This window comes from Scomber japonicus, chromosome 3 (genome assembly GCF_027409825.1).
Source record: "Scomber japonicus isolate fScoJap1 chromosome 3, fScoJap1.pri, whole genome shotgun sequence".
Taxonomy (NCBI): Eukaryota; Metazoa; Chordata; class Actinopteri; order Scombriformes; family Scombridae; genus Scomber; species Scomber japonicus.
The window spans coordinates 37,658,966-37,670,499 of NC_070580.1; the positions used below are offsets into that span (position 1 = coordinate 37,658,966).

Sequence of the window (11,534 nt, forward strand, 5' to 3'; positions counted from 1 at the left end):
ATCCATTATCATTCATTATTATCCATCCATACATCCGTCCATCCATCCATCCATTATCATCCATCCATACGTCCATCCATCCATCTATTATCATCCATCCATCTATCCATCCATCCATACGTCCATTCTTCCATCCATACATCCGTCCATCCATCCATCCATCCATCCATCCATCCATTATCATCCATCCATACGTCCATCCATCCATCTATTCATTATCATCCATCCATCCATCCATCCATCCATCCGTCCATCCATCCATCCTCTGTCTCTTATCTGGGTCTCGGTAGCATCAGGCTGAGCAGTGAAACCCAGACCTCCTTCTCTCCATCAACGCTCATCAGCTCCTCCTGGAGGATCCCAAGCTGTTTCCAGACCAGCAGAGATATGTAATCCCTCCAGTGTGTTCCTGGTCTCCTCCCAGTTGGACCTGGAAATCCTCTAAAGGGGGAACCAGGAGCCCAAACCACCTCAGCTGGCTCCTTCTCATAGCAGGGACTTCAGGAAGTTCCTGGTAAAATTTAGAAGGCGTGAACTTTACAGGACCGTCCTGTCACTCGGTCCTCTCAGCTGTTGTGTCTCCTCTCCATAGCAGAGTAGGTCACAGAAGCCACTCACCGAAAACATAACAAAGAAAACGACAACGAGGAGGAAAACATGAAGTAGATGAGCTGGTTGCCGTGTTTCTGGTTTGTGTGTTGGTGTTCATGGCGGTGAACTTTTCTTTCTACTACTGTTCTTTGTCTGCTGAGTTTTAAAAATGCTGCTTATTTTGGCGCTTTCTGTTTACGCCAAATCCCGCTTTGAGTTTACATCAGCACAGAGTCAACCTCACACCCGAACTTTTCATGGCTGAACGGAGTACCGACCCCGAGGCAGGGACTCAGTTAGCCCCTGTAAAAGTTCTGGGAGATAGTCCTGAAGTTCCTGCAGTGGAAACAGGGCTCATGTGAAAGAGCAGCGGCTCTACTGAATCCTACGTTGAAGCAAACTTAACAAGAAGTCAAAGGTTCCTCAGTAGCAGTGCTGAGAGCAGGAACCTTTCCCTAAAACTTTGAAGTTGGCAGATTTAAAAATATTGAAGAGGATGACCGGTTATGTGAATTGTGTGAACTTGGAGAAGTTGAAAATGAATCACATCTTCTTCTGTATTGTCCTTTGTATGATGAGTTGAGGAGAACACCAATATTTAATGTTTATAAGTCGGCTACTTTTGTCTCTAAATCTTGGAGAAATTGTCAGGATGGTTTATTTGTATTTGTATCTGGTATCTGCTCTTGGCCTTTTCCTTTCTTTTTCATGGTTCCTTGTAAGCCCATTTGGGTTGGACACTTTGTGCATGACACAATAATAAATTAAAATCAATCAGTCAGTCTACTCCTAGCCTCCCCCGGATGTCTGAACTCCTGACCCTATCTCTAAGGCTGAGCCCAGACACTCTCTGCTTGGATCCAGCATCTCATTGTTTGGGTCACTACCCAAAGCTGGTGAGCGTAGGTGAGGGTTGGGACGTAGACTGGGACTGACTGCTAAACTGAGAGCTTCAAGGCAAACTAGGTATGTCTTCACCATCAAATATACTGAAAAATAGTGTTGGGGTGTGGGTGGTGGGATAGTACAGATCGCTGTGGAGAGTCCGGTCAGGGCTCTGGTGGGTCTCAATAACCAGACCGTGGAGTGCAAAGAGAGTTCTTTATTTCTGCCAGAGGTGGGTGTTCGTACAGAGACTTGGAGGTGTGTGGTTTCTAGAATGTACAATGATATATCACAGAAAAGACCACACTCAGGTAAAACGTCCTCATAAAACAACAAAAGGGGGTAATTGGTTAACAGATATTAGCATAAAGGTTTACCACATTAACTCTCTATTTACTACTTTAACTCAAACTAATTATGTTTCACAATATCAAACTGAAACCTACTTACAGAACAAATGGACGCACACAATCCTCTTGGACCGGAAAACTAGCTCTGGAACATCAAAAAACTCAACTGAAAGCTCCTACAAGCATGTCTAATGCTCTCTTCTTTGCTGCTAGCAATGCTGGCTTTGTTGCCAAACAGAACAGCTACAGTGCGCCCTCTACTGGTTAATGGTTAGCTCTAGACAGTCTTTTCAACAGATACGCTGACATCATCATTAGTGTGTTCCTTTAAAAAGCTCCACCTCTTACATTGTATCTGACAGGAAACAGGAAACAGGAAGTCAGTGTTTGGCTGTGACTGAAAGCAGGCAGACAGACGGTGGGACTTAAACTGAGGGAGGACAGTTACAGCAGGGAGCACTGAAGTCCTGAAGCAGTGAAATAATTCAACTTCAACCTGCTGCTGACTGAAAAAACACCAAAGTTAAAGTAAGTGAAGAAACTTTGTACAGCAGGGAGGGAACCACAACTGACTTCCTGTTTTAACGTCTAGCATGTGGTTTTCAGCTTCGTCGGAGACTTTTTCAAACAGGAAATGGCGGCTGAAGACGTTGTAACTACGGTGACCATCGCTGTGTTATACAAATATAAATCATACATGTGTTTTTTACACTAAGTTCCACTTTACTGTTGTCACATATAAACCATCAGCAGGTTTATTGGGTTCATTTAAAAGTCTGTAATGATTTGCACAACTGACATACTCATCTAATTATTGGTGATAGAATCAAGATTAAATTAAACTGAGACTTCTGAAATAACTGTTATATTTATTGGGAAGTTAAATACCCCAAAACAGCATCTCTTTATGTCACAGTGACAGTGAAACAATAAAACATTACAGAATAAATAAAATCACAATCAACAAAAGCAATGAAGAGAAGAAGAAACTAAATGGATTTGAAAAGGTGGGTCTTGGTCAGAGGTGGAACAGAGGTTAGCATCGGATGAATGGAGGTAGGAGGGGGGGGGGGCGAGGTTGTGGAGGGATTTTAAAGTGAGGAGGAGCAGTTTATATTGGATGTGAGGGATGGAGAGCCAGGGGAGGTTCTGGAGGACGGAGCCATGTGATCCTGAGAACTGGTTTGACTGAAGAGTCGGACAACAACAACAAGTTCATCAGTGTGCTGTCTTTTCTTATAAGTGTTGGTACTGTCCTTAAATATGTCAGATCTTAAATAAATCATCCAGAACAATATTCACTCCTTTGTGTTTCTATAGTTCCTGTAAAGTTTTCACACTAACAGCTGAACAGAACTTCTCCTCTGAATGAGCTTCATGCAGGTCATGATGTTCTGTACTGTACACATTAAATCACATAAAACCTGTTAATCATTCATCTTTACAGCTGATGGTTGGTGTATTGTTGAACTTTGGACTGAAACACACCCTGTGTTACTGTGAAGCTACAACATTTATCAGAAGAGATCTGACAAAGCTCCGCCCCTCACCTGACTCACCTGAGACAAACCAGGAAACAGTTTATTGTTGGTCTCTAAAGAGACACACAGACTGAAAAACAGAGCATCAGATTCACCTTCAGACCAAACTAACAACTTCCTCTGAGTGAGTACAGCTACAGGAGAGAAAAGTGGAAAACTAGAACTCTGCTGCTTCAACCTGCTGACTCTCCACACACTGAAGGTGAGTTTGACTAAAAACTGGAGTCACACTGAAAGTACTGTAAAAACTGGTGTAGAAGTCTCAGTGTATTTTGGGGAGTGTCATGCTGGGAAAAACACTTTTCTATTAAAGACTGGTTTATTGAAATGCACCAGTAGATATTCATTTCTAACCAGTGTGACGGGTTAAAGCCATCCATATGTCCATCCATCTATCCATCCATCAATCCATCCATCCATCCATTATCATCCATCCATCCATCCATTATCATTCATCCATTATCATCCATCCATACGTCCATCCATCATCATCCATCCATCCATCCATCCATCTTTAACTGTGCAGCCATTATTGAGTCGACCCCTCCTGATTTCAGTTGTATGAGTTTATGCATAAGAAGGGACTAACACTAAAAACACCAGTGAAATATTTACTCAGGCTTTCTCTTCCACTCCTGCTCTCTCTTGGCTCTCAGTCAATGAGCTTGTAAATCATTTCAACTCTAAAATTATAATTGTTATTGATGATGTCATTGCTCCACAAAGGTGAAGATAATCTCTGGTAAGAAAAGATCTCCATGGAGAAACGTTACACTGGTCAGGATAGAAAAAAGTGTTGAATAAATGAACGTCCTCCATCCATCCATCCATCCATCCATTATCATCCATCCATCCATCCATTATCATCCATCCATTATCATCCATCCATATGTCCATCCATCCATCCATTATCATCCATCCATCCATTATCATCCATCCATCCATCCATCCATCCATCCTTCCATCCATTATCATCCATCCATACGTCCATCCATCCATCCATCCATCAATTATCATCCATCCATCCATTATCATCCATCCATACGTCCATCCATCCATTATCATCCATCCATCCATCCATTATCATCCATCCATTATCATCCATCCATATGTCCATCCATCCATCCATTATCATCCATCCATCCATTATCATCCATCCATCCGTCCATCCATCCGTCCATCCATCCATCCATCCATACATCCATCCATCCTTCCATCCATTATCATCCATCCATACGTCCATCCATCCATCCATCCATCAATTATCATCCATCCATCCATTATCATCCATCCATACGTCCATCCATCCATTATCAACCATCCATCCATCCATCCATCCATCCATCCATCATCATCCATCCGTCCGTCCATCCATCCATCCATCCATCCATTATCATCCATCCATCCATCCATCCATCCATTATCATCCATCCATCTGTCCATCCATTCATCCATCCATCCATCCATCCATCCATTATCATCCATCCATCGGTCCATCCATTATCATCCATCCATCTATTATCATCCATCCATCCATCCATCCATCCATCCATCCATCCTCTGTCTCTTATCTGGGTCTCGGTGGCATCAGGCTGAGCAGTGAAACCCAGACGTCCTTCTCTCCATCAATGCTCATCAGCTCATCCTGGAGGATCCCAAGCTGTTCCCAGACCAGCAGAGATATGTAATCCCTCCAGTGTGTTCTGGGTCTCCTCCCAGTTGGACCTGGAACTCCTCTAAAGGGGGAACCAGGAGCCCAAACCACCTCAGCTGGCTCCTTCTCATAGCCTCGTTTCCACTGCAGGGACTTCAGGAAGTTCCTGGTAAAATTTAGAAGGCGTGAACTTTACAGGAACGTCCTGTCACTCGGTCCTCTAAGATGTTGTGTCTCCTCTCCATAGCAGAGTAGGTCACAGAAGCCACTCACCGAAAACATAACAAAGAAAACGACAATGAGTAGGAAAACATGAAGGAGCTGAGCTGGTTGCCGTGTTTCTGGTTTGTGTTCATGGTGGTGAACTTTTCTTTCTACTACTGTTCTTCGTCTGCTGAGTTTTAAAAATGCTGCTTATTTTGGCGCTTCCTGTTGACGCCACATCCCGCTTTGAGTTTACCCAATCAGCACAGAGTCAACCTCACGCCCAAACTTTTCATGGCTGAACGGAGTACCGACCCCAAGGCAGGGACTCAGTTAGCCCCTATAAAAGTTCTGGGAGATAGTCCTGAAGTTCCTGCAGTGGAAACAGGGCTCATGTGAAGGAGCAGCGGCTCTACTGAATCCTACGTTGAAGCAAACTTAACAAGAAGTCAAAGGTTCCTCAGTAGCAGAGCTGAGAACAGGAACCTTTCCCTAAAACTTTGAAGTTGGCAGATTTAAAAATATTGAAGAGGATGACCGGTTATGTGAATTGTGTGAACTTGGAGAAGTTGAAAAATGAATTACATCTTCTTCTGTATTGTCCTTGATATGATGAGTTGAAGAGAACACCAATATTTAATGTTCATAAGTTGGCTACTTTTGTCTCTAAATCTTGGAGAAAATGTCAGGATGGTTTATTTGTATCTGGTATCTGGTATCTGCTCTTTGCCTTTTCCTTTCTTTTTCATGGTTCCTTGTAAGCCCGTTTGGGTTGGACACTTTGTGCATGACACAATAATAAATTAAAATCAATCAGTCAGTCTACTCCTAGCCTCGCCCGGATGTCTGAACTCCTGACCCTATCTATAAGGCTGAGCCCAGACACTCTCTGCTTGGATCCAGCATCTCATTGTTTGGGTCACTACCCAAAGCTGGTGAGCGTAGGTGAGGGTTGGGACGTAGACTGGGACTGACTGCTAAACTGAGAGCTTCAAGGCAAACTAGGTATGTCTTCACCATCAAAGATACTGAAAAATAGTGTTGGGGTGTGGGTGGTGGGATAGTACAGTAGTACTAGTCCGGTCAGGGCTCTGGTGGGTCTCAATAACCAGACCGTGGAGTGCAAAGAGAGTTCTTTATTTCTGCCAGAGGTGGGTGTTCTTACAGAGACTTGGAGGTGTGTGGTTTCTAGAATGTACAATGATATATCACAGAAAAGACCACACTCAGGTAAAACGTCCTCATAAAACAACAAAAGGGGGTAATTGGTTAACAAATATTAGCTTAAAGGTTTACCACATTAACTCTCTATTTACTACTTTAACTCAAACTAATTATGTTTCACAATATCAAACTGAAACCTACTTACAGAACAAATGGACGCACACAATCCTCTTGGACCGGAAAACAGTGCGCCCTCTACTGGTTAATGGTTAACTCTAGACAGTCTTTTCAACAGATACGCTGACATCGTCATTATGAAACTAGTGTGTTCCTTTAAAAAGCTCCACCTCTTACATTATATCTGACAGGAAACAGGAAACAGGAAGTCAGTGTTCGGCTGTGACTGAAAGGAGGCAGACAGACGGTGGGACTTAAACTGAGGGAGGACAGTTACAGCAGGGAGCACTGAAGTCCTGAAACAGTGAAATAATTCAACTTCAACCTGCTGCTGACTGAAAAAACACCAAAGTTAAAGTAAGTGAAGAAACTTTGTACAGCAGGGAGGGAACCACAACTGACTTCCTGTTTTAATGTCTAGCATGTGGTTTTCAGCTTCACTCAGAGACTTTTTCAAACAGTAAATGCCGGCCGAGTGCGTTGTAACTACGGTGACCATCGCTGTGTTATACAAAGATAAATCATACATGTGTTTTTTACACTAAGCTCCACTTTACTGTTGTCACATATAAACCATCAGCAGGTTTATTGGGTTCATTTAAAAGTCTGTAATGATTTGCACAACTGACATATTCATCTAATTATTGGTGATAGAATAAAGATTACATTAAACTGAGACGGCTGAAATAACTGTTATATTTATTGGGAAGTTAAATACCCCAGAACAGCATCTCTTTATGTCACAGTGACAGTGAAACAATAAAACATTACAGAATAAATAAAATCACAATCAACAAAAGCAATGAAGAGAAGAAGACACTAAATGGATTTGAAAAGGTGGGCCTTGGTCAGAGGTGGAACGGAGGTTAGCATCTGCTGAATGGAGGTAGGAGGGGGGGGGGGGGGGCGAGGTTGTGGAGGGATTTTAAAGTGAGGAGGAGCAGTTTATATTGGATGTGAGGGATGGAGAGCCAGGGGAGGTTCTGGAGGACGGAGCCATGTGATCCTGAGAACTGGTTTGACTGAAGAGTCGGACAACAACAACAAGTTCATCAGTGTGCCGTCATTTCTTATAAGTGTTGGTACTGTCCTTTTTGTTTTTGGTAATATGTCAAATCTTAAATAAATCATCCAGAACAATATTCACTCCTTTGTGTTTCTATAGTTCCTGTAAAGTTTTCACACTAACAGCTGAACAGAACTTCTCCTCTGAATGAGAGTTTATTTTATAAGCTTCATGCAGGTCATGATGTTCTGTACTGTACAGATTAAATCACATAAAACCTGTTAATCATTCATCTTTACAGCTGATGGTTGGTGTATTGTTGAACTTTGGAATGAAACACCCCCTGTGTTACTGTGACGCTACAACATTTATCAGAAGAGATCTGACAAAGCTCCGCCCCTCACCTGACTCACCTGAGACAAACCAGGAAACAGTTTATTGTTGGTCTCTAAAGAGACACACAGACTGAAAAACAGAGCATCAGATTCACCTTCAGACCAAACTAACAACTTCCTCTGAGTGAGTACAGCTACAGGAGAGAAAAGTGGAAAACTAGAACTCTGCTGCTTCAACCTGCTGACTCTCCACACACTGAAGGTGAGTTTGACTAAAAACTGGAGTCACACTGAAAGTACTGTAAAAACTGGTGTAGAAGTCTCAGTGTATTTTGGGGAGTGTCATGCTGGGAAAAACACTTTTCTATTAAAGACTGGTTTATTGAAATGCACCAGTAGATATTCATTTCTAACCAGTGTGACGGGTTAAAGCTGCAGTATGTAGTTATGAGAAAACAAACGAGTACAGACTCCTTCTTCCTCTTTACTGCTGCAGTCCTGCCTTCTAAGCTCCTCCCACAGAGGAACCTGCCGTGCACGCTGCACGCACGTGAAGGCTGGTCCTCACAGTCAGAGAGGAAACCTGTTTAACTGAGTGAGAGCACAGCAGACACTGCTGAGTGAGAGTATGTGCTGTGTGGACTCTGATTGGTTTTGACTCGGGAGCGATGGATTCTTGTACATCACATCACCACCACTGGTTTAGTCTCAGCTTATCTGTATCTTATTCTACTGTCACATCATAATCACTATTTTACCAAATATAACACAATAATAGTTACAGACATCAGCTTTAATGGTTAATGGTCCAGTAATGATTAGCTTCACTGAACTGGACCGGTTTATTAACTCCAGGTTCAAGACCAGGTTCAGTTAGAGTTTAAATGAAACCTTTTAAAAGATCAAAGTAACTTTATATATTTAATACAGTAACTTTATATATTTAATACAGTGTGTAGCTGTGTGCTCACTGAGTCTCAAACACTCTTCATCAGAGCTGTCACTGTGTGTAAATAGACTACTGCACCTGAGTCACACTTCAACATCAGTTTGGTCTGTAAATACTGAAACATCACAGCAACTAGTGTCTGAAATACTTCTGATCAACACACTGAATCATTTTACTCTACAACATATAACATTAACGGCTCATAAATAGTCTATTTTCATTAGCTGTAGACACAGCTGGAAACAAAGCTGTTTATAGGACGTTATAGTTCATAGTGTGTACGCTCACATCGTTATCTTTATAGTTATAGTTATTGTTCTTAGTGTGGAGCCTTTTACATCCATATAATCATATCCAGATCCAACCTTTCTGTATTTTAAATGTGAATAAGATACACCCCACTTTAAAATGAAAAAAATATCGGTGTGTCTTACACACCAGTTTTTATGGTAAATGTCAGGGAAGTTAGTAGAGGAGGGAGGGGAGCCATGACTGACTGTACTTTCTGTCTGCTGTGTTTTCAGCTTCACTCAGAGACTAAATGGCTTCCAGATCAGAGGAGGATCTCTGCTGTCCGGTCTGTCGTGAGGTCTTTAGAGATCCTGTTGTTCTGTCATGTAGCCACAGCTTCTGTAAAGACTGTCTGAAGAGCTGGTGGAGACAGAAACCAACGCATGAGTGTCCAGTTTGTAAGAGAAGATCTTCAAAGGATGAACCACCTTGTAACCTGGTGTTAAAGAACCTGTGTGAATCCTTCTTACAGGACAGAGATCAGAGAGCTTCAGAGGCTCTCTGCAGTCTGCACTCTGAGAAACTCAAACTCTTCTGTCTGGACCATCAGCAGCCAGTGTGTCACATCTGCAGAGATTCAGAAAAACACACCAACCACAGATTCAGACCCATCGATGAAGCTGCACCACAACACAAGAAGGAACTTGAGGAAACTCTGAAGCCCTTAAAGGAGAAGTTAAAGGTTAGTGAAGAAGTTAAAGTGAAGTTTGATCAAACAGCAAAACACATTAAGGTCCAGGCCCAACACACAGAGAGGCAGATTAAGGAGCAGTTTAAGAAGCTTCACCAGTTTCTAGAAGAGGAAGAGGAGGCCAGGATGGCTGCTCTGAGGGAGGAAGAGGAGCAGAAGAGTCAGATGATGAAGGAGAAGATGGAGGCTCTGAGCAGAGAGATAGCAGCTCTTTCACACACAGTCAGAGCCACAGAGGAGGAGCTGAGAGCTGAAGACGTCTCATTCCTGAACAACTACAAGGCTGCAGTGGAAAGAGTCCAGCGCTGCCCCCTGCTGGATGATCCACAGCTGCCCTCAGGAGCTCTGATAGACCAGGCCAAACACCTGGGCAACCTGGCCTTCAACATCTGGAACAACATGAAGGAGATGGTCTCCTACACTCCTGTCATTCTGGATCCAAACACTGCTGCTCCAAGACTCATCCTGTCTGAAGATCTGACCAGTGTGAGATATGGAGGAGAGAAACAGCTTCCTGATAATCCAGAGAGGTTTGGTGATTATTATTATTTCTCTGTCCTGGGCTCTGAGGGTTTTAACTCAGGGACTCACAGCTGGGATGTCGAGGTTGGAGACAATAAATACTGGAGACTGGGTCTGTTATCAGAGTCTGTTCAGAGGAAGGGAAGCATACAGTCTGGATTCTGGACAATATGGTTCGATAATGGTAAATACTCAGCATATTCACCATCAGCTCCCTCCACTGATCTCCCAGTGAAGAAGAAGCTCCAGAGGATCAGAGTGAATCTGGACTGGAACAGAGGAAAGCTGTCGTTCTCTGATCCTGATATTAACACACACATACACACCTTCACACACACTTTCACTGACACACTGTTTCCACTCATTTGGACTTTGGGTGAACTGAAGATTTCTCCACTGAAGGTCTCTGTGACAGTGAGATGATGATGATGATTTTATTTCAGTTTTAAGTTTTTTTTATGAATACTGTGTCTTTTAAATTTCTTAAATGTTTTCTGATGTTTTCTTTGTGTGGAGTAAATAATACATTTCTTTTCATTTAAACTGATAAAACTTATTATTATTCCAAAATATGTTGCTTCAGCTTTGTTTGTTTTTTTGTCAGATATAAAATGATTTGATTATTTTTTTATTTTAATGTTTTTTCATTTCAATCTTAATTTTTTTTGCAATTATGATGATTTATTGATTTTATTTTCAGTTTTAAGAGTTTTTATTGATACTGTGTCTTTTAAATGTCTTAAATGTTTCCTGAAGTTTTCTTTGTGTGGAGTAAATAATCAGTGACTACATGTTGAACTTTATTTTAAACTCTAGTTCAGATTATAAAGTTTACAAACATTAAAACTAATTCATGTTTAATTACATAAACTGTCTGCAATCATTTAAATATGTGTATAATTTTTCATTTGATGTAATGAAGTCCACATTATTCAGTTTTTCACCAGCTGAATTCTGTCATTTAATCAGAAGATGTGTGTTTTTTTTAAGGTGGACTTGTGAGTTTTAAGGTGGACTTGTGAGTTTGGGTTCATGTTGTTGATTTAAAAGCTGAACTTTGCTCTGCTGTTTCTCTCTGAATAAGAAAATCTGCTAAATGTATAAAATGTAAATGACGGCTGATGTTTGCTGAAAAAAAAAAGTTCTGTTATATTACTTTTTAATTAATTGTTCG

At 41.7% G+C, this 11,534-nt stretch overlaps 1 protein-coding gene across 1 annotated transcript; it reads left to right on the plus strand.

Annotated features, from left to right (window-relative positions):
• The first annotated feature begins 9,376 nt into the window (after positions 1-9,376).
• LOC128355680 (nuclear factor 7, brain-like) lies at positions 9,377-10,783 on the plus strand. The gene has a single exon (XM_053316006.1). The coding sequence runs from the start codon at positions 9,398-9,400 to the stop codon at positions 10,781-10,783; it is 1,386 nt and encodes a 461-aa protein (XP_053171981.1). The 5' UTR covers positions 9,377-9,397.
• The last annotated feature ends 751 nt before the right edge of the window (positions 10,784-11,534 follow it).